Below are 25,334 nucleotides of genomic sequence, written 5' to 3'. Positions count from 1 at the left end.
TCTCCCGGTGGCACCGTGACACAAAATGCGAGCTCGGTGCGCGGCAGTCTGATTATTACTACGCTGCTGCCACTGTAGTCGAGTCAGGCGAGAGGCGTAGCTGCACCGTGGACACTGAAAAAGGAGAGGAGAGCGCCGTCTAGTTACAATCCGCCGTAACAACTCTGGCCAACAGGAGGAATCCTGGTAGGAAGAAGAGCTGAGCCTTGAACAGATATTACATCAGTATAACAGACACTACAACATAAAACACGCTGGTGTAGACTACATCCTCCCATCATCATTCCCCATAACGATACAACAATGGTGATGTTTATGTCTGTTTCATTAAAAAAATAGTCCATGTTCTTACAACATCGAGAAAAGAGGGAATATGAGTAGGCCTAATATTTTACAATGTAGTTTTAATATTAAGAATAATTGGGTTACAGGCTAGTACTTAACCCAATTATTCTGCCAAACACTATACAATCTTACACTGTCACCTCCAAATGTAGACTACCTCCTCAATAACTTGCCACCGTGATTAGTAGGCCAAATGAACCCAGATATATAAAACATTGGCAGTTTCAACAAAGGTTTGCAATTATACATGTTGATAGTGTAAAGTGTATTGCTTTCTGAAAAAATATTGAGTTCTAAGATGAATATCTGAATTTGTTTACTTTAATCGAGGAAATCAGACTTTAATCTCAGATGTACTATGGCTGTAAATTGCGCAATAGAGAAGTGAAAAGAGCATTTCGCTGCAGGCTAAGATCGTTTGCCTCTGGAATGATTAATACTAAGTCTGATTTACTTTCTCTTTTCAATTTCATGTCATAATCCTCTTCAATCTTGTACCATTATGTTGACTCTCTTTATCCCACTCGCAGTTGACACATCTCCACTGTCTCTGACCTCAATGATCTAAAAGGCAGATGGCTTTGCGGCTGGTCAGAGCCGAGGACGACGTCACGCACCGCCTCAGTGGATTATGACGCAATCAAAAAGGGACCGATAAGGGACAGAGTCCTTGCTCAGACATTAAGATGAAACGTTGTGCCTAAAACTACATTAACGTTCATATGTGTGGTTCATTTATACTACGTGCAGTGGCCACGGATGTCACAGAAGTGCACACGTGCAGAACGCACGCTGTACTACAGGCAGCGCGTGATCACAGAAATATGGCCAGAGGCGGGATGTCCATCATGTGTCTTTTAGCTTGTGTGCAGTGTTGGTTACACAGTTTGTCTATCTTGACACAATGCACATGTTGGTTGTTGTATCGAGTTAATATTGAGAACAAAATACTGAGTATAGTGATACACTAACCCGCTATGTTTCAACTGAGACGCTGCAACTCGAGTCTTTAAGGTTCTTCCGGACTACAAATAAAACTACTCGGAAATGCGGCACATGTCGACGTTCCGCCGCCTGCTGCCTTTTCTCCGCTGTAGTCCGTCGCTTTTGCTCTGTCCCTAAACACACACGAGTCCTTCACAGGGTTTTGTAAAAGTCGTCCTTCACTGACGCCCAGTCCCCGTCAGCAACCAAATGGACGCGGTGTTTACGTCAAAGTTGTCCGCGTAAAAAGGGATTTTTCATCAAATGTAACGTTTCACTCTTGTAAACGCGAACAATATGATCAAGAAGTGTCAAAGACATTTTGAGAGACAATGCACAACTGGGCACGTTATCTCGTATTTTTTCAATACATTGGAACAAATTACAGGTAAGGGTATACTACGGGGTAACTGGTTACACTGTAAGGTGTGTTATTATTTATCTATTATTTGATTATCCTTATTTCTGCAGGGGTGCAGTGAAAGTGCCTCCCAATCAGCTGGTTAGGAAGGGGGTCCAGGACCACTTGGAGGTAAGTTTTTCTTTCCTTCGTCACAACATCACTCCTAGTCCTACAAACCAGAAAACAAGCTACTGGTAGGCTACTATGTGGTTTTGTTGTGAAATGACCTGAACATCATGTATCGCATAGATAACAACATACAGGCAGACTGTGCAGTAGGCTCGCTATCATATCAAATGCTATGTGAATTACACTCAGTTGCCAGTTTATTAGGTACACCTAACTGAAACTAATGCATATATCAAAACAGCCCTGCACCAAATACTCCCTTGATAAAGGTTTTAATGTTTAGTTTGTGTTGAACCTGTTGAAGATTGTGAAGAAAATACATGGAGTGCTGCACTGGCTCAAGACAAAAATAAAATCTAGTGCTCTTCAAGGCTTGACTGTCCAGCTTACGTTTGAAGGAAGTCCGTGGTATTAGTTGGCAGTCTGAAAAACATCCAAGGCACAATGATTGTGAAGTTAGAAATCCGTCTTATGTACAACACCTTTTGATACCGTGATTGAGACTTTTTACGTGCCTCAGATGTTTTTCAGCCTGCCTACTAATACCAATGTCTTCCTCCAGATGTAAGCTAATTGCATTGTCTTATACGTGGCAGGTGTTTCATACGGCAGATTATTCAGCTCATCAGTCTGCGTGTTGGTGACTCCTGTCGCATGTCATTCACCTTCACTCTCTCCCCTCATTTCCCGTCAGCCCGCTACTGTCTGTCTAATACTGTGTTTCTAATAAAGGCATGAAGAGGGACAAAAATATGTTAGAAAACACTTTCTATTTGCGGCAAGCTGCTGTTTACAGCTTTACTTGATATTCCTTTTTTCTCTGTTTTGATGTAACGTATCTGTCTGGCTATTTGTGGTAAGCTGAGAGTGGTTTAAAGAGTTCAAAAGCTACTCTTTCAAAAAAAAAAAAAAAAAAAGAGCCCACAGCTTTTTATCTCTGTGATGTTCTCTCTGTCTGTGTTCAGGATGCAATAAGGAGGCTGAAGCCGCTCAACCCAGTGTCTCTGTCAGTCTCCAGCAGGACAGACACAGGTGTCCACGCCCTCTCTAACTCCGCCCATTTCGACCTCCAACGCAAGAACGATAAGCCGCCGTTTACTGAAGACGTTCTTGTTGAAGCTCTTAATTTCCATCTCAAAGCTGAGCAGATCAGGTGAGTTAGGAGTGTCACGTCTCAAAAGTTCTCCTCACACAGGGTTTCAATGTAACACAGGGTCGTGCAAACTGAACATCTGGACACATTTCCACATTCCCCAGCCACAGTAAGCTGAAAATCTGTAGTTTATAGGTGTGAAGGTTTCAGATTAATTCCAAGAAGTTTTCATTTAAGTGAATGCATGAAAGTGGAATCAAGCCACTGAACAACACATTCCTCCACCATGTTAGATCAGAGGACAATCTGAGCATTTTATTCAAACTATGAGACATGAAAAGAGGCGCAGAGGTTTGAGAAGTATGTACTATTGCTGCTATACAATTACAATGTTCTATGATTTGTGATGAACACCCCAAGTTATTGGTTGTCATATCCATGATTCTAATATTACTGCAAGCAGACAAAATTGGCAAATTGACTCAAACATTCTAAGATAATTGTACTGTAGAGAAACCTGGGGCATTGTTTTTAAAACCTTAAATCACCAAGAACATTTCTTCTCATATTCATACAACAATGCAAGTATTCCTGATGACCTGCCCCAAAAAACAACAGTATGTTTGGTTAAAATCTACTCCAGCAGTTAGCATATAGCTTTGATAAAATGCCACAAGTTGAGCTTTCGAGGTAAAGAGCCATATGAATTGTATGGAAGTATTTCATTTCCTGGTTGGTGGTGTCCCGTCTTCTCCTTTTCTCTCCTCACTGTGTTTTTCTCCACCTCCTCCTTTTAATCCCTTTATTACATACCACTGCATTATTCAAAGCCATAGTCCCTTTTTTTTATGACTACTTAGGTTTAGACTGCTGTGATACTTTGTGTGGCAGCTTCTCTGTCTGAGAGAGATGAAGAAAAGAGACAGAAAAGGGGAATGACAAACGAAATAGACAGATAGAGGTACAGATAGTGAGGGATAAAGTGGTGCGCAAAGACAAAGTAAGAGCACCAAACCGATATTGACACAGACTGCATTAAAACGGAGCAGTGAGAGTTTGAAACAGAATGAGCCATCTGGGAGAGAGAGAGAGGAAAGGGAAGCTCCCAGCATCCCACTAATCCCTAAACCTGCAGAGAGAAGGTTAGAAAGGATTATCCCTGCTCTGCTTTTTGGTCACTAGCAAACACACACACACACACAAGGATACTCTCATCTAGCTAAATGGAAATTACTGTTTGATTAGAATGTGAAACCTGCTGAGAAATATGCAGTACAAACACACGTCTTTTTTCATTCTGGATCGGTCTTAAAAACACATTGTCAGATCTGGCAACACAAACATCTTACTTGGATGGAAGAGGTTATCAAAAAGAGTTTTTGTCACCGTCACAATCAGAATATGGCTCCCGGCTCATAGCTTTGGTCTGCTGCCTCCTGAAACAGTGTGCCAAATCAAGATGTAAACATAGACTAGCACACTGTAAAAAAAAGTACCTCTTCAGTCGGGGGTTCGCTTGTCTGCTGTGCTGCCGTGAAAAGGGCCTAAATTAGCCCAAATGAAATGACCGCCTCTTTTCCCATTGGGGAAACTGCTGATTAGCTAAATGGTGCCATGCCAAACAATGCACCAGTTCACAATTGTGTAAGGCCATGCTTTGTACACTGCTTATGAAAATTTAATGTGTGTGTGTGGTTTGGGGGCCAGGCAAAAAGGCTGTCACTTCACATCAGAGCAGGCGCTGAAGGCAGTCGCAAGGGTTTCCTCTGCCACGTGTCGCACCCAATCTCCTCCCCTGGAAACGTAACCTAGTTTTCTGAATGTGCACTGGCAAACACACACACACACACAAACAAACATATACTAGACTGTACATGCACTGCTGTGTACTAGAAAGAGACGCGTGTGCACATACATGGGGTGTGTGTATTGGAACATTGTTCATATAGTTCCATGCACATGCTAACACGTCTCAACCCCCTAGTCAACTCCCGCCTTCTCCAACACACACGCATGCATGAGTGCATACTCGTGTATGGATAAACACAAGTGGGCTAGTGTGCTCACAATCACACTGGCACAGCTGGCTGCAGCTCTTTGTTCTTTCAGTCTACAGATGTAAGTGTTAAAGATTCCCCACTCGTCACTGTAATATTACTGTACAAACATCTCTGCCTCATTGAAGGGAGATGGTGTGGAGTGTTACTTTATCAGCCATGAACATATGAAGAATGATCACGAAACCAGCCAGTACAAGACAATGGTTTTGTGTTATGTTGCCCAGTTATAATTTGGACCATTTAAAAAGAAAATGCTGCAACTCTGAAAACAGTGACTTGTGCAGTAAAAGGGAAAGTTTGCCATATGCCATTTAACTTATTAGGAATAAAAGATTTCCATAAAAGCTGCCAGGATGTTGATTGCCGTAGCACCAGCCATGAAGACAACTCGATCACTTGCACTCAGTTATCACAAGAGACTTGGACAGTTTGAAAAGTTAACAACACAGCCAAATACATTCATATTTTTCTTCTTTACAAATTTACAATTTCTTTGTATATCTTCGTTAAACAACACAATGTGGTTCATTGTTTCAGCAAGTGGATTCAATTACATGTGCAGAACTCAGATCAGCAATGCCAGTTACATTCTCTGGTCTCCTTGTTGATGTTGCTCAAACTCATAAATTGATCCACACTGTTTGACTTAATCATAAAAGGGGGTTTTGTCTGACTGACTTAGAGTTATAACATGATCTGTCTCTGCCTGTGTGCTTCTCCGTGTTAGCCGTGCCCCTGCTGGAGTCTCATCAAAGGGCTCCAGCTTCTGAGTCTGTTGTGATGCTATCTGTGTGAGCATAAGCGCTTGGCTCTTGAAGGTTCTTGGCTGCCCTTTTAGGACTCTTGACAACGGGTGTGCTTTTGTGTAAAAAGTTGCAACGCTGGCATTTTGGACACTGACTTGTGCTCAGTTTTTCTCTCTGGCAGTACAAAATGAAAGTATTAACACCACCTGGGTCTGGGGATTGTTTAATATTATTTTCTGTGGTTTTAGAAGAAATGACTGCATATTCAGAATGTATATTCTTTCCCCTCTGACTGCTCTTTTGTCACTCTGCCAGGATCACACGTGCCCACCGTGTGCCCGATGACTTTCACGCCCGTTTCCGTGCCCGGTCCCGGACCTACGTCTACCGGATAGCCCTGGGAACCTCACACCACTCTCTGCTTCCCCTCACAGAACGCGATCTCTGCTGGAACCTCCGCAACCAGTGAGTTATCCCACTTCATACGCCGCCCCCTCCCTTCATTCACTCATCTGTCTTTTCATTCTGCATCCGTGTGTTTGATGATTTCCCATAAGATCGAAAAATCGAGCTCGGACTCAATCTAACATGTAGGTCCAGACGCAGACACGCCCTCAATGAGCTAATGCCAAGCCTTGCAGAAACAATGGCATGTTAAACACATGAATAATCCACACGTGCCATGCCGGAACTGCAAATTAGGGCTAGTCAAAGAAAGTGTTTTTATCTGAGCTGACATCCCAAAAACAAACAAAGGGGAAGGAGGGGGAGAAAGGAGACGGGGGACCAGGATGGACAGAGTACAGAAAGAGAGAAAGAAACCGATGAAATGGCTAGTGCTTCGTAGCTTAGACAATGTTTCGTTTAGCTGGGAGGGAGGGAGCGTGAAGAAGCACATTTCAGAGAGCGTACGTATGAACATTTGTCTGCTCTTCTCTCTCCACTTTTTTGGGGCGAAAAGTAGGGCAAGATAAGCTGCAGGCTTATACACATGCAGAACAACACCCACGCACATTACCCTGACGGTGGGTATTTTCTGCTCTCTCTCTTTCCTTCTGCCACCCTTCTCCTTCTCTCCACTACACTTATTTCTCTCTACCTCTTTCCATTCCTCCTTTCCTCCCTTGCTTCTATCTCTCTGGTGTCTCTGCTTTTTTCTTTTTTTTCATCCCTTCTCTTATTTTCAGCATCCATCTCGTCCATCCCACCCCAAAGCGCGTCTCCGCCTCAGCAGCCTCTCTCCGTTCTCTCTTTGATCTGCCTCTCCCTCGTCATCACACACCCCCATCTTTCCCACTGCAAAAAATATGAATCTCCACGGTTCATTTTAATGTTGAATTTAGCCTTGAAACCTTGCATTTCTTAGAACAAGGGAAATAATCTCTTTGTGTTTTGAAGTTCAGTGATCATATTGCAGCAGAACTTTTGAAATGATTAAAAGATGAATTGGATGGAATGCAACCAATCTTTACATATTTTTATATTTTCTTTGGTATTTATATTCACATCCGGTTTTTGCACATTGCCAGCTTTTGAAAAATTATAACCAACAGCCGACACCACACAGGGGTTTCAAATTAATAAAAAAGTTCGAGGTAATTTCTTGTTTCGTCTGACCAACACTCCCGTGAAAACCCCGGGAGATTAAAATTAAAGTGATGTAATAAAGAGAAAAGCAAGAAATCTCACCTTTAGCCGCATATCCTAAATGTTCCAGATAACATTTTTGTTTGACTACTGATCAATTAATAGATCGATTTATCTCTAATCTCCACAAATAAATAGACAAAATAACAATAAGTATGAGGAAAAAGTAAGGATAGACATAAATTTGTCAATTAAGTAAAAACAGACCCACACAAGCAGCTCTGAGGCTGTAATAGTGTTTTGAGTAATGCTAAAACATGCTAACATGCTGATGTTTAGGAGGTATAATCTTTACCATGTTTACCCTCTTAGTGTAGTGTGTCAGCATGCTAACATTTGCTAATTAGCACTAAACACAGCACGGCTGATGATGATGTTGAAAATGTCATAAGTTTCATAGGTTTTTGCAAAGTACTGACTCAAAGAAATTATTTCAATCATATGTTTTACACCATATTAATGCGTCAGTCAGACAAGTATTACGTTTTGCTGAACTGTGTGCCATTTTCCAACTTCCCCTTGAAAGATGAAGCTTTTTGTAATGACAAAATAATCTATAGACTGACCTGATCTGCGACGGATTGAGCATTTCTTTTAAAAAAAGACACCGTATACAAGAATAAATCGGCCGCTATTTTTTGCAGCGCTCCACCACGTCTTCGTTCAAGATTTTAAATCGGTGCATTAAGATTTTAATTAGCGAGTCACTGAGCACACTCCTTCATTTCCCTGCTCGCTGTATCTCTCTCTCTCTCTCTCTCTCTCTCTCTCTCTCTCTCTCTCTCTCTCTCTCTCTCTCACTGTCAGATCCTATTTGAGCGGTGACAGAAGCATGAGACTGCACAGAGTCTGAGCACAGGGCCCACTTTCACTCTCTCCCTCAAATGAGCTGGTCGTCAACATGCTCTGCTCCCTCACGTGGCATTGTGCGTCAAAGAAGTTCATATTATATAAGCCAACCAATAAATTATTCTACTTTGAAAGCAGGAACATGGTCGTACTTAATGTGTACTTTCAGGCCAAGAGAGAGGAGGAACGCACACCGGTGAAAGGTGCTGACCACGGTGAAAATACAGGTGTGGAGGAAAATAGTTTTCACATCCCAGCTGCTTGACCTCGCTGGTCATGCAGGTCACTTCCGGGTCAAGTTTCAATAACACAATGAGAAGAAGTCTGTTTACATTAAGTGGGTGTTCTTGACAATTATAGAAAATCTAGCATTTTTTGTGATGACTTATTATAGAAAAGTGTCTCCTGTTTCTGTCTTTCATCAGGAAGCTGGATGTGGAAGCCATGCGTGAGGCTGCAGCACTGCTGGTCGGGACTCAGGACTTCAGCAGCTTCAGGGCAGTCAACTCCGACATTCATTTTAAAAGCCCTGTGAAGACGCTGAATGTGGCCAGCGTACAGCCAGGAAGCTCCTTCGTACACGCACACTTCCACAGGTAGGCTGTTTATATTCAGGTAGACTGATCACATTGGCTACTGGCAGTCAGCACCAGGCCAAGTAAGACGGGGTTTTTTTGGGCCACTTGGGGGCAGAATGACAAGCTGTAAACAAAACATTGACATAATCTTTGCCTGTACTAAAATTAGCCTCATGAATATAAGTCCAAAATACACTCTTCACATCTGCAGTAACAAAGAAGAACGGATTATTCCAAATTGGAGGAGAAGAAAGCCAAATAAAGAAATGATGCATGTGCTTTTCCAACCCCCCAAAAGATCAATCTGGTATTTCTCAATCTTGCATCAACTGATGCTGAGGAAGCCAAAGTTTTGAATCATTTACAGTCACTCCACTGCATGTACAGCCTTGAAATGATTTCCCTTTCAAGCTTCAGTCAGACTCAGTGGCATGTTTGATGTGATACTAGGTGAATCACAGGTCAAGTAGACTGTGATCTGGAGACCAAACTAATCTTTTTCAAAAGGAAAGTTTAAAAAAACTTGATTTACTTTAGTGCAACAAAAGGCTGCATCACAGGAAGTGCTGCTTACTACTGAAGGACAACTGATGTCTAGCTGTTACACATTGTATTAAAGTTGTGTGTGTGTGTGTGTGTGTGTGTGTGTGTGTGTGTGTGTGTGTGTGTGTGTGTGTGTGTGTGTGTGTGTGTGTGTGTGTGTGTGTGTGTGTGCCATGCAGGTACTTTAGACAATGAGGATTCAACATAATCCATTGCAGAGATGGGGGGGGGGGGGGGCTGAGAGAGGACCATGTGGGCTTTGGGAGATTACACGTCCATGGGGGTCACTCTGCATGCCATATACCACTTCCGTGGGCATTAATTATTTGCCCTGAAAGTATGGCGCACAATATGGACACAGGCAGACTGTTAGCAGTTGTCAGAGTAAATGTCACAACCTCAACGCATGTGGAGCCTTAACAGGCTGTGAGCATCACAGGCTTGTAACACGGTGTCCATTGTTTCATTGCATTTTCACCGAACTAGTCTTTTCTCTCTTTTATTCTCTACAAAAGTAGAGAAAAGAGTATTTATTTTTTGATAAGGGTTTCTATTCTAAGTAACAGTGATACGATGAGAAGAAACTGAGTTGTGAATTGTTTAAAAGCAGAAGGTTGAGCTAAATATTTGATCCTAAAATGAGGAGCTGTAGGATATTGAGGCAGATTTCTGTGGTCTCTGCTCGACTTGGAAGAAAATGGATATTTCTCATCTCATTGTCGTAAACAAGTGAACAGTGCTCCATTTCTGAACGTTGGGTTGTTGGCCATAGGCTGTCGTACATCAACTGTAGTGCAGCTGAGCATGTTCACTGCTGGAAGGGATTTATTGTATATTTAATCTGCTGCTAACTAAAGAAAACGGCTCAAAGCATCACCGTAGTAGAGCCTCATTAGCATTAGTTCATATTTTTTTTTCTGCTTCTATTTATTTGTTAGCATTGCCATTATGAGCATGTTAGCATTTAGCTCAAACCCCCACTGTGCATAAGAACTGTCCCAAAGCCCTGCTAGCATGACTATAGCAGTCTTGTTACTTGATAAATGCCTTTAAACCAGGGGTGTCAAACTCATTGTCGCTCTGGGGCCACATCAGCATCATGGTTGCCCCCAAAGGGCCGGTTGTCGGCGGGGGGGGGGGGGTGCTGCTCCTTCTTCGTCGGCGGGGAGGGGGGCTGCTGCTGCTGCTGCCACATACGCTGGTGGAGGTGTGCGGATCGGGGAGGAGCTCCGCCGTGCTCGATACAACGGATATTTGTAAATTGTCCGACTTTTAAATTTTTTTTTTTTGCTGGCGGATTCGCGGGCCACATAAAATGACGTGGCGGGCCGGATCCGGCCCGCGGGCCGTATGTTTGACACCCCTGCTTTAAACCATCAAATATCAAATTAGTTACAAGATAATTTTCTTTAGATAAGCTGCTTAATTAATCCTTTCAGCTTTATTTCAGTCGAACAAGAGTAAAATCAAAATAGTTTGTTCTAAACTGGAGGCCTTGCTTTCATCCTGACCTCTGTCATACCATGTCATGAACACACACACACACACACACAGCAGATGCACGTGTGTGATTGTGCAACATGAGACAGCCTTTATCTTTCCGCGTAAAGAAGTTTTCCCTCACCAGAGTCCATGCTGTATAAATCTGTCTCTGCACTCCTTACATGCCAAATATAATCGAACAGCAAGCGCTGAGTCAAATTTGCATTTGACCCAATTCTTCCCATGTGCCTGTTTGTTCACTTCACTGTTTCCTCCCCAAAAATATAAAGTCTGTCAGTGTGTGTGGGGGGGGGGGGGGGGGGGGGGGGGGGGGGGGGCAGTGCTGTGACTTAAATGTTGAGATAACAAAAATTCAATGTCAAATTGCAAAAGACGCAGATTCATATTTTGTATGGCATTAAAGATAATCCTGTTGGGCCTAAGCTGCAGTATTCAGCATGTGACATTTAAACAACTCTGTGCACGAGGAGAAGTCTCGACTCTATCTGATGTCTGGCATGAGCGTGAATATCACATCAGCCTCCAACTCTGTCCACATAGTGGGGGGAAAGCATAGAAACATCCAACTAAAGAGAGATAAAGGAGAGACACGTCTCAACGTATAATAGACATAAAACAGGATCTTTTTTCAGTCGATTCACTTAAATCGTGGGAAATACATTTGTTAAAGAAATGTTTGGATTAGTTATTTTCTTCGGTCAGTCAATTTTTGTCATTCAGATCCATGCTTCTCCTATATAGCTGTGCTTATGTGATCAAGTAATGCTATATTACATCTGGCGACCATTTGAGAGATTGTTTTGCTTCATTAACCCCTGTGGCAATATTTAACCTTTCCTTCGTGCGGCACATTCAGTCAGTGACGCCGAGTAGACGGCCAAGCCTTCAGGACTCGATGCTGTCGTTGTAACGTTTCATGAGTGTCGGAAATATGCCTTAAAGCCAGTGCTCCTTTTGCCCACTATGCAGACATCTCAAGAAATATACAGCTGTGATGTTTAACAATTGTGTGCGTGTGTGTGTGTGTGTGTGTACTGTACATGATGTTCACGCATTTGTGCACATTTTAAGGTTTTTTGTTGTGTTTTTCCCAGAGAGATACCATTCTGGGAGCTGACTTTTACAAGCAGATCCTTTCTCTATAAGCAGGTTTGTTCCTCCTATTGTGCTCAATTATTTAAAAATCAATATGTGGTGCAGTTCATTGTTAGTAAGTACCGCCATCTGCTGGTGATGACTGACTATGGCTCGTAATTGAAGTTACTCGAGCATAACGGGGTAATAAAAATGTCTGAGATGAAGGCAAGCGGTTATTTTGTGATATTTTCAGTAATATTATTGTAAAAACAAAAGGTTGCTTTGGCCCTGTGCTCCAGGTGCGGAGGATGACGGGGGCTCTAGTGGCTGTAGGCCGGGGGCAGCTCTCAGTGCCCCAGCTGCAGGAGATATTGGAGGCTCGGGACTCTCTTGCCTACCCACAAGGCCTGGCTGCTCCTGCCAACGGCCTCTTCCTCACCAGGGTGGACTACAGAGAGACAGGTGAGGAGGCAGAATCTGATTCCATATTAAAAATCACATCCCAGTACTGTATATTATTATTAATCCATCTACTATAAAACGTTTTCAGATGTATAACCTCTTCTTTGCTTCCTCAGACCTGCAGCTTTCACGACAGACACCAGAGGAGCAATTTGTCTCCAGTGAAAAATCAGAGTAATTCTGCATCATTCAGTCACGTTGATACACTGTATTTCTACAACAGTTGTAATAAAGTTTTATATTTGTGTGTATATTTGTTTTCTTCACTTACAACAGAACCTGGCATCTTCACTTTGAGTCAGTGACCCCAGTTGGTGTTTGTAACAAATCTTTTCCCCCACTGACACAAGCATTTGACTACATGTTCTTTTAATTCAACATATTAAGAATACATGACTGTGTCCATGAACGCAGCTCAGCTACAGAATACCACACACCTTGAACCTATCATCGTCTACACATGACCTTCAGGTTACAACAGACGACTTGCTTTAAGCCTGGTTGGGCAGTATTACTCCTATGTATACATGTACGTACCGGGTTTTGGTTGGTTCTGACAATTATCAAACATTGTGTTGTATAGCTAAAACGGCTTTGTGTGTCCGTGGCTCTCGTACAATGCTATTACATTATGGATCAACAAAGTGCGCACACACGCTCTCACTGATAATGTATACATCCAAATGTCCAAATAAAACTGCATACATTGGTTCTTTACCCAAAAGTCTTCACAGAGCATTCTCGTGGATTTTCAGCACACTCTCACTTGCTTCTAGTTTGGCTAAGTTGTCCGTAAACAGTCCATTTAAACCGGACTACCACCAGCAGTCTTCTCCGTGCCGGTGGGAGCCGGATGAGGTTTGCACAAGGTTCAGACGGACCAATCGCTGCCCTTAATGTTCCCGCACATTGATCAAATACACCAGACATCCCCAACGTTTCCATAATGCTGTACGGTCGTCCACTGATGCAAGGTTAACCGATGTAGGCTTGTATTCGTATAAGTGCTGCGTCTGTCAAAATTCAACCTCACGAGGAATGTTTTTTTTTAGCACTTCTTAGAAGTGACAAACATATTATTTTAATAATATTTCAGTCACAATATTTATTTGACCTAATTTTTTTGTAAATATGTACACAAGTACATCTATCCATGTGACCATGTTGGAGCAACACAGTGAATCTGATTGGCATAGGTCCTCAAGTCAATTCAGCATTTGGTTTTAAGATAATTCATACATCCTGAAGACGCTCATAATTCAATATATAATCAAAATTTCAAGTGTTAGTCAGAATATTAAGCCCAATGTCGTAAAAACAAAATCATACGTGTGTGTGTATATAATGCACTTGAGGAAGGCATTGTGTAATCCTTTAAAACAGCACAGTCTGGGTGAAGAATGTAGCTGAGCTCAAATCAAACTGGAGACCCTGATTGAACAGATTGCGTGGGACAGTGAGACACAAAGGGGAACTGATCACATCAGACCTGAACGGCCACATTTTGAGTTCAAAATGAGGTTTTACGAGACAGATGAAGGGAAAAGAAGACCAATGATTAGAGCTCAGCAGTGGTGCCGAGCCTGTCCTGATAATAGCCATAATAGTTTATAAAATGATATAAATAACGTGTGTGAGATGTGCATTTAACTGATGATTGATTACTAATTAAAAACAAATATCTAAATGCCCATGACTTGGGAGTTAGTGTAATATCACTCTAGGCCGCCTTTTTTGGCAGTCGACTACACAACCTGATGCTAAAGCTGAGGTTAATTCAGGATTAATTTCCGACATGTAAATACAGGTTGATAGTATTTGAGAATGCTATCACAGGTTGATAAGTTTTGCATAGACCCTTGAAACCCAACCACCACCATCTCGATAACAATCGCAATGATCAAACTACTGCTCGGAGCAGCATACCCAACTTCACCCTTTGTACTGAGGTTTGGTAGTCATCATCTACGTACTACAGTTACATTCAATTATACGTTGCTCCTTTTAAAATGAAGGACTTTGTGGCACATATTTTTTTTTTTTCATGAATCTCTTTACAGAATAGCTCGTATCATGCCACCACTACAGCCAACACCAAAAAGTGTGTTTTTAACTCTACGTGTGTTCAGTAAAACAGAGTCAACTATGGCTGCTTCAGCAGCATCACGATACACAGTAATAAACTCATAGACTTTATTCAAAGAAGTACAAAGAGTGAGATGGGGTATGTTCCAGAGACTTCCAAAACACTCGTCTGAGAGGAGACATATCCAAGTGTAAACATATGCTGTGTTTGTGGTTTTGCTCTTTTCTCCGACGGCTAAAAATAAAATAAAAGCGTAAAACACTGTAGGAGCGTACAGTCCTTGGCGAGCCAAGAGGGGAAGGGGAGTCGGGTGGTCGTCCTTCATGCGATAAACGCCTTTCTCTTTAGCTGGAGATTTTCTCAATTTCATCCAGATCATCTGTGTCTAGTTTTTCAATTCTCTTACCTGCAGAAGGAGAAAACATGGTGGGTATCATTTAGAGGGTTGACAGCACTGAAAGCCACAGTCTTCCTAAATTGAGTAGTTATTTTATTTTTAAGGATGAACGTCCCTCACCAACTTCATCCCACCGTTTGTGTGTTTCAGAAGGTGTCTGTGTGTAGCAGCTGCAGACTTACTGAAATGCTCCTGGATCCTGTTGAGGATGTTCATGCTCATCTTGCTGTCCACCATGTTGATGGCCAGCCCCCTTTTGCCAAATCGTCCCGTGCGACCAATCCTGTGCAGGTACGTCTCGTTGTCTGGGTTACCATCCTTGTCTACTGGCAAGTCAAAGTTGATGACCACAGAAACCTGCTCCACATCAATGCCTGCATGTAGGAAAAGGGGAGAGAAAGATTAATCATTAGCAGCACTGTATATCTGTATTTTACTGTTTACGCACATTAAACAGTAAAATACCCATGATGTTCTATTTTTACCTTTTATAATTCAATAATAATTATAATAGAAAGTCTTGTGATGACATTGATGCCTGTTGATTGGTCCTTACCTCGGGCACAAACGTTCGTGGTGACCAGGACCTTCTCCTTGCCTTCTCTGAAGCGGTCGATGACGCAAGCCCTCTGCTCCACCTGCATCTCTCCACTGAGCAGCGCCACCTGGTGGCCCTCTCTGGACAGCTCCCCTGCAAGCCAGCCCGCAGTCTTCCTCGTCTGGATTAGAGAGAGGAGCGTAACTTAATACAAGACCTAATGCGAGGACACGACTAGCTGATTTACAGGAGGAGTTAGGGTGTGATGAAGGCCTTGTGTTGAAAGTATTGGTAAAATAAGCTGACTAATAGTTCTCACATATAAAAAGCTTTGCATTGGAGAACAGCCGGTTTACTGGACATCCTCATAGGGTCACAGAGGAGAAACTTAAGGGAGCTTATATTTCTTTATCCCTATCAAATGTGGGGTGCGCAAGTGAGATTCAGTGTTTTTAGTACAGATTATGTGAATTGAATGATTGAAGCGAGTGAACTCACGTGGCAGAAGATCATGGCCTGGGCGATGGTGATCGCTCCGTAGAGGTTACAGAGGGCGTGGAACTTCTCCTCCCTGCTGTTGCACAACACGTAGTACTGTTTGATGGTATCCAGCGTCTCCTCCTCTCTCTTCAACTTGATGATGTTGGGTTCAGGCACGATGCGCTGGGCGAAGTTCCACACCGTCTCTTCAAACGTGGCTGAGAACAGCAACATCTGGCAGTTTTTAGGCAGCATCCTGTGGAGCAGAGAAGATAGGACTGAACGGAAGGTAGTTGTGGATTTAAAAACGCGGGTGCTTTTCATTTGGTGTTTATTCTGACCTCTGGATGCGGATGCTCTGGTCCTGGTGACCCTGTGTGGCGATCATGACGTCGGCCTCGTCGAGCACAAACACCATGATCTTCTTGGGGTCAATGAACTTGAATTTGCCGCACCAGTCCAGCATGGTACCAGGTGTGCCGATAACTATCTGCTCCTGCAGCTTCACGCCCCGCTCCACTGCAAAATTCACAAGAAACGAGAACGCATCAACACAAGAGAGCCAACTCTCAGCCGCAGTAATGTTTTCATCAGCGGGAACGATTCAAACGCTTGACAAAATGTAATTCTATAATCGTGTAGATGTAGCATTGTAGAGCACAGGGAAGCCTTACATTTATTTCCTCTGATGGCGTAGACTAGTGAGACCTCAGGATATTGTTTGCCCATCTGCTCGATTACCTTGCCAGTCTGAAGTGCCAGTTCATAGGTGGGTGACACACACAGGCACTGATGGAGAAATAAAAAGGTTAATAATTATTGTGAAAGGAAGGATGAGGCTGTCAGATACTCCCAAACAGCCTTTTAAAACACACAATTTCAGATCTTGTAGAAGTGGAGTGTGTGTGTGTGTGTGTGGGGGGGGGGGGGGGGGGGGACTAACCTGGGGATATCTTTTGTTGGGATCTACGTGACTGAGCATGGCCAGGACAAAGGCAGCTGTTTTCCCTGTTCCCGACTGCGACTGAGCAATCAGATTCTGTGGACTTTAGGAAGAAACAAAGAATTAGCTCACAAAAGAGGCAAAATACCTTTACATTTTAAAGTGAGTTACAAGAGGTGTGATTAATTTAATTAGTTGTATAGTAACTAAACTGTTTCTAAACTCAATTTCAGTGAGCCTTAAGAGACACAATGCCTTGCTATAGAGGACTCCACATTATGCATGTACAGTGTAAAGCATACTCACGGTTCAGCCAGCATCATAGGTAAGGCAGTCTCCTGGATTTTGGATGGTCTGTTGAAACCCATGCCGTACACGCCCTGAAGCAGCTGTGGTTTGCTGCACACGAGAGAATATAGGTAGAGACGTCACACCTTCGGCAAAGTCTGAAGACAGATCTTTTTCGAAAGAATCTTTAATTAAGCAGCTTTGATTGCAAACACCCCTGGAGCAGGTTTGGTTTACATCTGGGTCTTGTTGGTAACATTTTGGCTCCAACGCATAATTTTTGGCTACATGCATATGTCATAAATATTTGTGACATGATTGAATAATATTGTAGAGCACCAAGAGAGGTGAACGGACGAACAGAAGATTCACTTACAGTCGCAACTCCTCGAAGGACTTGACAGAGTAGAGCGGAGAGTTGGGATCCTTCTGAAGAACTTCCACTTGATTCGTGTTATTGACGAGATTATTCCGGATCAGCTTGTTTAGTAATGACTGTGCCGCTTTGTCATCTGGAAAAACAAGTTATGTTATCAGGACTGCAACGATTCAAGAGACAACCAAATATCTCAATGAAAAAAACAATAAAGCATGAAAAATCTAAATGATAAAGTGCTTACCTTTGTCGTTTTCTTCTTCATTTGTTCCCTTGGTTTCTACTTCAACTTGTGTCTTTGCAGCGGCACTGCTGGGCTCTGTAGCATTTGCCACCGTGCCTATAATAGTGAATATTGTGCTTCTATTTACAACCCAAACGTTTTAAGGGATTACAGTTCTTACTATTGCATCTCACACTTACCATTCTCCTCTGGTTTATCCTTTATTTGGAGGCTACCGATCTGTAAGGGGGAACATAAGTAAGTTTAAAGAGTTGTTTCTCTCATAAAATAATGATTAAAAGTATACGAGTCAGGACAGGGTAACACATGAGACACACTATCGTTAAGCCATGGCTAACGTTACGTCTTCATTAGTAACGTTAGTCCTATTTTAGAGCATGTTGCATCATTTTCTTGCTAATCAGCTAACAGCTAAAGCTAGTAACTCACTGAGCACGCAGCAACTCAGCTCGAGCTAGTTAACTTAGCCTTCACGAAAAAACAGACGCCAACCGGTAGTTTAGATTATTAAGTTGATAAGTTATTGAAACAATAATTTATTCACAGGCAGCGCTGTCGTTGGGAAGTTTCTAATGTAGGAAGAAACGCCGAGCAGTTAAAGTTTCGTTTCACTGATCCACAACAGGCCAACGCATCTTCTAAACATGCTAACAACACGTTAGCTCGTGTTGCGTAAGTTACGGTTTACCGATTCCGCCGCGGCTTCTTGCGCGTCCACAGCGTGTGCCCAGGAGTCCGTAGCCATTGTGGAACAGTTTCTTCTTTCGTTATTTTACCCGGGTCGTCTCAACTAGGAAGGTAAGCTCTCAGCGAGGAGTCAGTAATGTGAAAGTAACTATTTTCCACAATGGCGTGCCGAAACCGATTCTGGGCACCTGTGCAACCGCTATCATGTCCGGGTGGAACGCAAGTGCACACGATAATATTTCCCAGTTTGTTGAATGTTCCTATCCAACTTACAAAAAGTAGCAGGTATGACTGGCACTTCAATTCAAACTAAATTAATCAAATAACATAAATAAATAAATAAAACTTTATTTGAACGTTTTTGGTCAGAGATTGGAGGCTGAATCTCAAGAAAAACTTCCCTGAATAGCCTGTAGATGGCGCGAAAGCGGTCTGCATAGACTCACCCTCCAAAAATACTGTTTATGCCTGCCTGTACACACACACATACACACACACACACACACACACAAACACACACGCACACACATAAACTGTTAACAAAGATGATGCAGGTCTTTTTTATTTATAATCCAAACCAGGGGCCAGGCAGCCCACCTGTGTGACAAAATAGATATTAAGGCTGGATTACCAACCAGAAAACATGTGCCACGGGGCCCCAGACCCTTAAGGCCCCAAGGCCCTAGATTCACGTTTTGGCAATATTTTTTGTAGAAAGTTGATGTATTGCAAATTTGTTTGGTATTATACACCACTAACACACATTATAAACTGTAAGGGCCTTAAAGGTACAGTGTGTACCATTTAGGGGGATATATATAATACAATTATATTATTACTTCATCAGCGTATATTCACTTGAAAAAAATAATTGTAGTGTTTTTGTTAGTGGACAAACCAAACGCTGCCTCTAGATAAGGGCAATCTTTCAACCTCACCGCTTGATGCCACCAGCTCCTGTACGCACTAGACCTTTAAAGTGTCTCCTGCATTTTTTACCTGAGGCCCTGTCTTGCAGAGAGGCCCTGGCTGTGTCAAAATGTAAAATACCAGTAATATTTCAGTTAATATCGTGTTTACATCCTGTATTTTCCTAAAAACAGTTGAACGTAATTAAATGATCACAAAATACTACTGCAGAGCTCATTTTTGCACTGGGGCCCCCTCGTTGTTAAGTCTACCCTGAGGATGTAGTGAAGCACTGGGAAACAGCCTCGGCACTCAGATGTTTTGAAATGAATTGAGTGGAGTCTTGTACATGTTGGAGTTTGTCACTATTTCCAACATTGTGCTGCTTAAAGGAGGAAGTGAATTTCTCTTGTATTGCTGTTTCTCTGAGATACACGTAGCATGACTGCATCAGTTAACAGCCTTTTGATGAGTGGGAAAACCCTAAATATTACCAAATTAAAAAACTCAGACACATTAATGAACTCCTCTGATGCAACCAGAAATTAGTGTTGTTGGGATCTGGCAGGAGCGGGTTTGGTTATGTTTGAAAATGTAATTATTGATATTAATAAAAGTATTCATATTAATATCAATAGGATGAATCCACCAAACTGTGGATTAAGTCTCAAAATTGGTATTCACTCAAAATGTCAATAGTTAACATACTATTTATTCATTTATAAAGTGAACAGTGACGTTTTGAACCAGCTCTTACTGCAACACATATGCACAAAATAATCACAGAAACTGCTCTTTAAAACTACAATGGAGTTTATTCATCTTAACAATACTGATAAAAAAAAATCTATAATATTATAAATCAACAAAACAGCTATTGTACAATTACAAGCATATACCTAAAATCAACAAACAAGCACGTGGTGGGAGGAGTGTGTGTGTGAGTGTGTGTGTGTGATGGGGGAGGAGAGAGAAAAAGAGAAAGTTGGCGCGAGACTTAACAATGGCGCGATTATTTAAAGGGCGAATGAGACACACGATGGAGGCCGCGTATGATTGAGCGTAACGGCGTATGTGTGTGTGTGTGTGAAAAGAAAGGGAAGCACTCAAAGCAAAGTAAATCCTCAACACAGCAGTTCAGTAACTCTAACTTTATCACACAGAAGCCTGATGGGCAAACTCAGGATTGATAGCTGCTGACACTGGTCCTTCAACTGAGAAAATACAATCTACCGACTTTACTCGTGGTGGCGGATTTAAACACAACAAAGCTCAGCAGCGTGGATCAACATTATTACAGCCGCAGCACAACAATTATGTTTCACTGTACTGAACGTGACTCGGCGGTCTGTAACATACACAGTGACAGTAAAGTTAAAGCTAAAACAAACAAACAAGGTTCCAAAAACACACAATGAGCTATCTCTGCCCAGATATCAGCGATCGGCGTGTGTTTCTTCGGGCTTGATCAGCGGAGTTTCTCCATCCGATGCCCGGGGACCGTGACGCCCTCTGTCGGCGGGTTAAGCGGCGCGCTGCTCCGCATGTGGCAGAATGAAGAATCAGGGATTACCTGATGTTCCTTCTGCAGGTTAAAGGAGCACGGGGCAAGTTATCCGTTTCTCCAATAGGATCCAAGTGTGTTCGTGCACACAAAAACAGCCTGTTGCTCGTCCAGCGAGGTGGGGACCTATAGGTTTTTTCTGAGTACCAATGTTGTTACCTCCTTTCAGCAACCTTTGTTTATAGTCGTGGTGACTTCATTGCCATGTCACAGGGACTCCCTGGGGTTCCTGTGGGGCTCCTCCACTGAGCCACCAGTGTTGTGGTTTCAACACCTGATGGGGGTTCAAACCAGTTTAGGCTTTACTTTTGACTTGTAGGCCTCTCTCTTTTTGATTCCCCCACATGGTGAAACCCCCAACAGTGTATTTCCCAAAATATTTAACTATCTCTTTAATTACATACAGATCTGAGAGTTCTACTGCACTTTGTTTAGGTAAAGTACAGCATAGTTAGTGGATACCAGGCTATCAACCAGAGCTGGACTGTTGCAGGAGCACTCGGGGTCACCTCTAGAGCCCGACTGATGAGGCTGGCTGCTCCTTAAATGAATGCAGAATTGATTTCACACATACACACACACACACTGTTCCACTGGGATACATAGATTGATGATGACAGTGGCTTTGGATTGTGCCGAAGGAGATTACATTGATCGCGGTTCCGCTGTCATCCAACGGTCAAGTGCGTCAGTCCAGGTTTATCGTCATCATTATGTGTGGATACGTCGGTTGGTTTGTGTCAGCATGTGAGCGAGGGTACAGGGAGTCTCTTAGATTGTCAGTTCGGAGACAAATTTGTCAGCGGCTTGGAAGCGCGGGGTTTATTGTTGCCTCGAATTAGCTGCCTTGCCGTAGGTATCCATGGCAACTGAAAGAGTAAAAGTAAGGCTTGATGTCTCCAGAGAATTTGGAAGAGACAGAGAGAAGAACTTTGTGTTGCCACATAAGGACTCATTTCAAGTGCTGAGTATGACAGAGAGGATATCAGAGTGAAGTGGTCGCAGTAGAAAATAGTTTTCTATGTGAATAATCTCAGGTAAGGTAAGCACTCAGCCCACAAATACATCATGTAAGACCGCCTCAAACACTACTTCATCCTCATAAGTATGCAGTATGTCACACTTTATGTAGGCAGTATATACTCTCTATTATGCGCTCCATAAATGTGTACAGTAACACTTCAGCAGGGTACTAACACAGGAGCTTAAGCTTGATGATTCACCACCAGTTAAAAATGTATGCAATGCAACAATGAAAACTTTGTTGTATGGGTAATGTTGACAGAGGAGGTAAACATCTTTTTCTTAGTATTCACAACTGTTCATGGGTGAAATTTAATTTAGGTGTTGTTTCCTCATGAAACTGGACATTATTTAGTTTTTTGGGGATTGCTCCACTGTTTTATTGGGAGACTTAATTAATGAAAAGACTCACATTCGCAGATCATCTGGACATTTTTTGAATTCCAATGCTATTAAAAACATGTGTTTAATAGGTGTCCTTTATATTGTCTTTGCTCTGTTGTTTGTGTAAAACGTGTAGCTTCCTATTTTTAGTTTCATTTGTAACATACAAAGTATGCAGCAATGAGTCTTTGTTTATGTGGTATAATCGTGTGTTGGATGGTCCATTTCAGTGGTATGACCCAAAAATTAAAAATGTATTCAGTCGTTCATTCATTCAATCATTCATACGTCGCCTCAAGGCGGTTTTGAACTGTGAAAGGTTGAACGAGCAGTTCACCAGTGTCCAGGTGTGCCTTTAATTTGGAGGCAAATGTGTTAGATTGTGTCATGATTATCGACTTTTATTCTGAAAGCCCCCCAAAATACAGAATACAAATGTCTAGTAACAGACAATTAGTGAATAAATGAAATCTAATTATGGACCAATATTACATTCTGTGATGGCCAACCACACAAAGATGGTTCAGATTAGTTACAAGTTAAATGTTCATGACATGAACTCATATGCAGAATAAAAAGGCAGGAAAGGTGAGGTAAACACTGTTTTTCTTACAGTCGGTACAGAGAAGACAGTCTTTTCAATAAGGGTTGAACATGCTGGCATGAAGGCATAACAAGACGAGACAGGCAGAACTGAGCAAAAGGTAGCAGCAGTAGACTATTAGGGTGAAAGCAAGCGCTAGCTGTCCTCAATACATACTGGGTCTGAGCAGCTGTGTAGACAGGTGACTGAGACAGATGAGGTGAGGGCTCTGTAGTGACAACTGGTGGGCAGGTGCAGAAGGGCAAGTCTAGAAAAGACAGGAGACGTTGAAAGCAGCATTCAATGTTTTTTTGTTTGTTTGTTTTTTTGCCATTTGGCAGCAAAGCCCCAAAACAAGTAGATTATTACAAACACATTCGATATAGCTTCATAAGGTTGTTATGGCTAATGTGTGAGCAAACAGTTGCCTATTTACATGTGTGTATGTTGTGTGTTGGGTTTTCCTTGTTCCGTGTTCCGTGTTCTCTTCTGTGTTCTATGTTCTGTGCTCTGTGTCCTGTTCTGTGTCCTGTTCTGTGTTCTGTATTCTGTATTCTGTTCTGTCTTCTGTGTCCTGTGTCCTGTTCTGTGTTCTGTGTTCTGTGTTCTGTGTCCTGTTCTGTGTTCTGTGTTCTGTGTTCTGTGTCCTGTTCTGTGTTCTGTGTTCTGTGTTCTGTGTTCTGTGTCCTGTTCTGTGTTCTGTGTTCTGTGTTCTGTGTTCTGTGTGTGTGGTGGGAACAACAATACACTACAAGGTGACAGTGAATGGACACACAAACATCACACCCATCATTTTCAGTAAAATAATTCGTCGATTGACATAAAATGTATCTGCAACTATTCTAAAACTATTCTTTAGTCATTTTTTTTTAAGCTAGAATGCCAAACATTTGTTGGTTCCAGTGACTCAAATGTAAGGATTTGATGCTTCTCTTTGACAGAAATGATAGTAAACTGAATATATTTGGGTATTGGACTGTTGCTTGGACAAAACAAGACATCAACATATCCGATATTCCCAATGATTGAAACTAAGTGGCTTAGTCCAAACCATGAAAAACAGGCCCAAACCAAAAGTACACAGAAGTGGACATGGTTATTTAGTGTAAATGAATTTTACCCAGGGTGGCGCCCCTTACTTGTCATAGGTCTGTTCCTCGTAGCACTTGACTGTTTGAATAATACCGAAGAGTTTAATAGTCACATAAATGTTTCTACCTCTAAATATGGTATGCATCCTACGCAACAGGACATACCAACATGCTTCTGTTCATGCTACTTTGGAGTGACGGCAACACTGCGTGTAAAGCTATGCAGCAATAGGAGTCTGTTTCCTCTGTCTTGTTCTCTCTGTCTTTAACACGGCAGCATTCGGCTCATTGTCCATCATCAACTAATTAAACTGAATCAAAGGGAGACAAATCCTGTAAACACAGACGAGCTGCATGCAAGGGTCCATAGGTGAGACAGAGAGGAAACCAGAGGGGGAGATTAAGGGCAGATTCTCCCCAGACATACTCTCCCCACTTTCTTCTGGTAGAAGTCATTAAGATTCATACCCCCGATCCTTCACTCTGTGTGTCGGCTCCTCACTGCTTGCTCCATACATATTTGGCAAGAATAAAAAAAATAAAACAAAACCTGCACGCCCACGCTCGAATTAAAATGGTGATGCAGCACTTGTCTTCAGTCAACAAGAGAGAGCATACAGAGGGAGAGAGAGAGAGAGAGAGAGATAGCGAGAGAGAGATAGAGATAACATGATAGATGGTAAGAGGGAGAGAGGGTGAGAGAGAGTAAGGGGCTGACAGCTGGTTGGTATTCCTGAGGCTTAGCCAGAGAGGCTGATGGTGCAGAGTGGACATCACCGAGGAATTTCAATGTGGATGGAACGGCTTGCTCTCGTCAGAGTCAGAGCTCCAACCTTTATATTACACACCTGCCTGCTTTAAAAACGAAAATATGTTTAGTAAAGCAAAAGCTGCTCATGCATATGTTCCGATTTAAACATGAACCTGCTTTAACAGAAAATGTTGCTCCAGATGCCTCTTTTTGAAAATCACCGACATTACTTATATCTCATCATACTATTCATAAAAAGTGTTTTTCTGTTTGTTTTATAAGACAATTGACGACATTTTAAGCCTTTGATATGGACAAAAATGACCTCTTCATTCTTTATGTTCAGAATCCAGTTTTAACCCTTTAACAAGCAGTGGTCTTTTCAAATGATAGTGGAGAACACAAACCACTTAAGAGGAAATAAAAGGGGGAAACTTGATGTTAGGGGTTGATGGTGCACTACACTGTATTCTGGAACTCTGCCCAAAAGCAAAAATGTACAAATTAAGACGTTTTGGAAAAAATAGTTCCTGGTTCTGACTTAACCATGTCAGTACTGATTCGTAACTGG

The 25,334-nt window shown here is 42.2% G+C and overlaps 2 protein-coding genes across 2 annotated transcripts; one reads left to right on the top strand and one right to left on the bottom strand.

Annotated features, from left to right (window-relative positions):
- Positions 1-1,476: 1,476 nt before the first annotated feature.
- On the top strand, positions 1,477-12,666 carry pusl1 (pseudouridine synthase like 1). The gene is made up of 8 exons (XM_079186690.1): positions 1,477-1,717; positions 1,801-1,861; positions 2,827-3,014; positions 6,076-6,225; positions 8,682-8,852; positions 11,975-12,029; positions 12,257-12,419; positions 12,536-12,666. Exons 1-8 carry the CDS (start codon positions 1,662-1,664, stop codon positions 12,595-12,597), a joined length of 906 nt encoding a protein of 301 aa, XP_079042816.1. The 5' UTR covers positions 1,477-1,661; the 3' UTR covers positions 12,598-12,666.
- A 1,924-nt stretch (positions 12,667-14,590) lies between these two features.
- Positions 14,591-18,643, bottom strand: LOC306716114 (ATP-dependent RNA helicase DDX19A-like). Its single transcript, XM_079186689.1, has 12 exons — positions 18,460-18,643; positions 17,951-17,990; positions 17,772-17,867; positions 17,528-17,663; positions 17,170-17,262; positions 16,864-16,966; positions 16,595-16,709; positions 16,262-16,439; positions 15,939-16,176; positions 15,459-15,621; positions 15,085-15,276; positions 14,591-14,911 (listed from the first exon to the last, which is right to left on the bottom strand). The coding sequence occupies exons 1-12, from the start codon at positions 18,514-18,516 to the stop codon at positions 14,850-14,852; spliced, it is 1,473 nt and encodes a 490-aa protein (XP_079042815.1). The 5' UTR covers positions 18,517-18,643; the 3' UTR covers positions 14,591-14,849.
- Between the last annotated feature and the right edge of the window lie 6,691 nt (positions 18,644-25,334).

Source organism: Pholis gunnellus (genome assembly GCF_910591455.1).
Source record: "Pholis gunnellus genome assembly, chromosome: 3".
NCBI classification, from domain to species: Eukaryota; Metazoa; Chordata; class Actinopteri; order Perciformes; family Pholidae; genus Pholis; species Pholis gunnellus.
This window is presented reverse-complemented; position numbering and strand designations above follow the sequence as displayed.

Excerpts from the sequence above, each read along its gene's own strand:
- pusl1 (XM_079186690.1), top strand. The coding sequence starts at position 1,662 with ATGCACAACTGGGCACGTTATCTCGTATTTTTTCAATACATTGGAACA. Across the intron at positions 1,718-1,800 it reads TACATTGGAACAAATTACAG|GGGTGCAGTGAAAGTGCCTC; the intron begins GTAAGGGTATAC and ends TTATTTCTGCAG. Across the intron at positions 8,853-11,974 it reads GTACACGCACACTTCCACAG|AGAGATACCATTCTGGGAGC; the intron begins GTAGGCTGTTTA and ends TGTTTTTCCCAG.
- LOC306716114 (XM_079186689.1), bottom strand. The coding sequence starts at position 18,516 with ATGGCTACGGACTCCTGGGCACACGCTGTGGACGCGCAAGAAGCCGCG. Across the intron at positions 16,177-16,261 it reads CAGAGCATCCGCATCCAGAG|GATGCTGCCTAAAAACTGCC; the intron begins GTCAGAATAAAC and ends TCTGCTCCACAG. Across the intron at positions 14,912-15,084 it reads CAGGATCCAGGAGCATTTCA|GTAAGAGAATTGAAAAACTA; the intron begins GTAAGTCTGCAG and ends CTCCTTCTGCAG.